Source organism: Penaeus chinensis, chromosome 23 (genome assembly GCF_019202785.1).
Source record: "Penaeus chinensis breed Huanghai No. 1 chromosome 23, ASM1920278v2, whole genome shotgun sequence".
NCBI lineage: Eukaryota > Metazoa > Arthropoda > Malacostraca > Decapoda > Penaeidae > Penaeus > Penaeus chinensis.
The window spans coordinates 18,873,751-18,875,666 of NC_061841.1; the positions used below are offsets into that span (position 1 = coordinate 18,873,751).

Below are 1,916 nucleotides of genomic sequence, written 5' to 3' on the forward strand. Positions count from 1 at the left end.
TTCTCTCGGCCATTAACCGGCGTTACGACTCCCTTTTCAACCCTTACCTTAACATCCCACCCCCCCTACCCTCCCGCTCTTTTCTATCTACCCTCTGCCCCTCTGTCCCCCCCAATACACTACCCCTTTCATCTCTACCCCCCTCCCTTCTACCTCCCTGCCCCAACACTGTACCCTCTTGTCCCCTACCCTCCTCCCCTCCAACCTCACCCAATACCCCCTCCCCCCTCCCAACTTCCTGTACCCTCTGCCCCCCCACCCCATCCCCCTACCCCTCCCTACCCTTATCTCCTCAGGACCAGGCACGTAAAAATGGGATTATGTGCGCTTGGAACGGGATTTAAGAGCACCTTGTATATTGGGCTTCAAGAGTGTGTACTTGTGTTTGTTTTTGCTTTGTGTGTGTGTGTGTGTGTGTGTGTGTGTGTGTGTGTGTGTGTGTGTGTGTGTGTGTGTGTGTGTGTGTACACGTATATGTTTTATCTGCTGTGCAATTTCCCTCTGGTTGTGTCTATGACACCAGTATGTACTCGCGTTTAGATGTGTCATTTGTGAGTGTGTGGGCGTGTTCTTGGTGCGTAGGGGTGTGTTCTTGGTGGTTGGGGGCGTGTTCTTGGTGGTTGGGGGCGTGTTCTTGGTGGTTGGGAGCGTGTTCTTGGTGGTTGGGGGCTTGTTCTTGGTGGTTTGGGGCGTGTTCTTGGTGGTTGGGGGCGTGTTCTTGGTTCCTCGAGTGCCAGGCGTCTCCTGCCGTGGCTCGGCTCCCAGCGGCCTTCCTCGCAGCAGGCCCTCCAGTGCCACCTGATGGCCTGTTGTGCTCGGAGCTGCTGTGTAAACCGGGAGAAATATGTGCCTAATAATCTTTATGCTTTATCTTCGAGGGTCGTTCTCTCTCTTGTGTATGCTGCTTGCTCTTACCTGTGTTTTTTTTTTTTTTTTTTGTTCTCTTATATTTGCCTCTGATCGTTTCCCTGTTCTCTTCCTCCCCTTCTTCCTTTCCCGCCCTCATTTACTCTCCTCCCTCGCGCTCTCTCTCTTTTCTCCACAACCTCTCTTCTCCTCCCCTCCTCTACCTCGCCCTCCCTCCCTCCCTCCTCCTCTCTCTCCGTACCTACCTCCCCCTCCCTCCCTCCTTTCCCCTGCCTCCCACCCCACCTTTCCTCCCCCTTCCCCTCCCCCTTGCTTCCCCCCCTTCCACTCCCCCTTGCTCCCCCCCTTCCCCTCCCCCTTGCTCCCCCCCCCCTCCCACCCACTCGCTCAGGCTTTTATCAGATCAAGACCGTCTCTTAGTCCTCCTTGAGGAATCGCTCCTCCTCCCCCTCCCCTCCTCCCCCTCACCACACCCCCACTCCCCACCCCCTCCTCACCCCACCCCCACTCCCCTCCTCCTTCTCCTCACCCCACTCCCCTCCTCCTCCTCCTCACCCCACCCCCACTCCCCTCCTCCTCCTCCTCACCCCACCCCCACTCCCCTCCTCCTCCTCACCCCACCCCCACTCCCCTCCTCCTCCTCCTCACCCCCACCCCCACTCCCCTCCTCCTCCTCACCCCACCCCCACTCCCCTCCTCCTCCTCACCCCACCCCCACTCCCCTCCTCCTCCTCCTCACCCCACCCCCACTCCCCTCCTCCTCCTCACCCCACCCCCACTCCCCTCCTCCCCCTTCGGCGTAAAGAATATAAGCCTACGTCTTCATGGAGGTAAGGGGGGGGGGTAAGGAGGGAGGGGATTTCTGTGGGGTGGGGGTGGGGTGTTTTTATTATGATGGTGGTGATGGTGATGGTGATGATTGCAAATGAGTGCTGATAGATCGTATGTTTTTATTTTTTTCCTTGTATATTTTTTCGTATTTGTATTTAATCTTATCAATCCTTTATGCTTTAATTTCTTTTTATTGCGATATTTAGTTTTTTGTTTTA

General features: G+C 56.1%; 1 protein-coding gene across 1 annotated transcript; it reads right to left on the reverse strand.

Moving 5' to 3' along the window:
- Positions 1 to 511: 511 nt before the first annotated feature.
- On the reverse strand, positions 512 to 1,693 carry LOC125037694 (ell-associated factor Eaf-like). Its single transcript, XM_047630886.1, has 2 exons — positions 1,686 to 1,693; positions 512 to 824 (listed from the first exon to the last, which is right to left on the reverse strand). The coding sequence occupies exons 1-2, from the start codon at positions 1,691 to 1,693 to the stop codon at positions 512 to 514; spliced, it is 321 nt and encodes a 106-aa protein (XP_047486842.1).
- Positions 1,694 to 1,916: the final 223 nt, after the last annotated feature.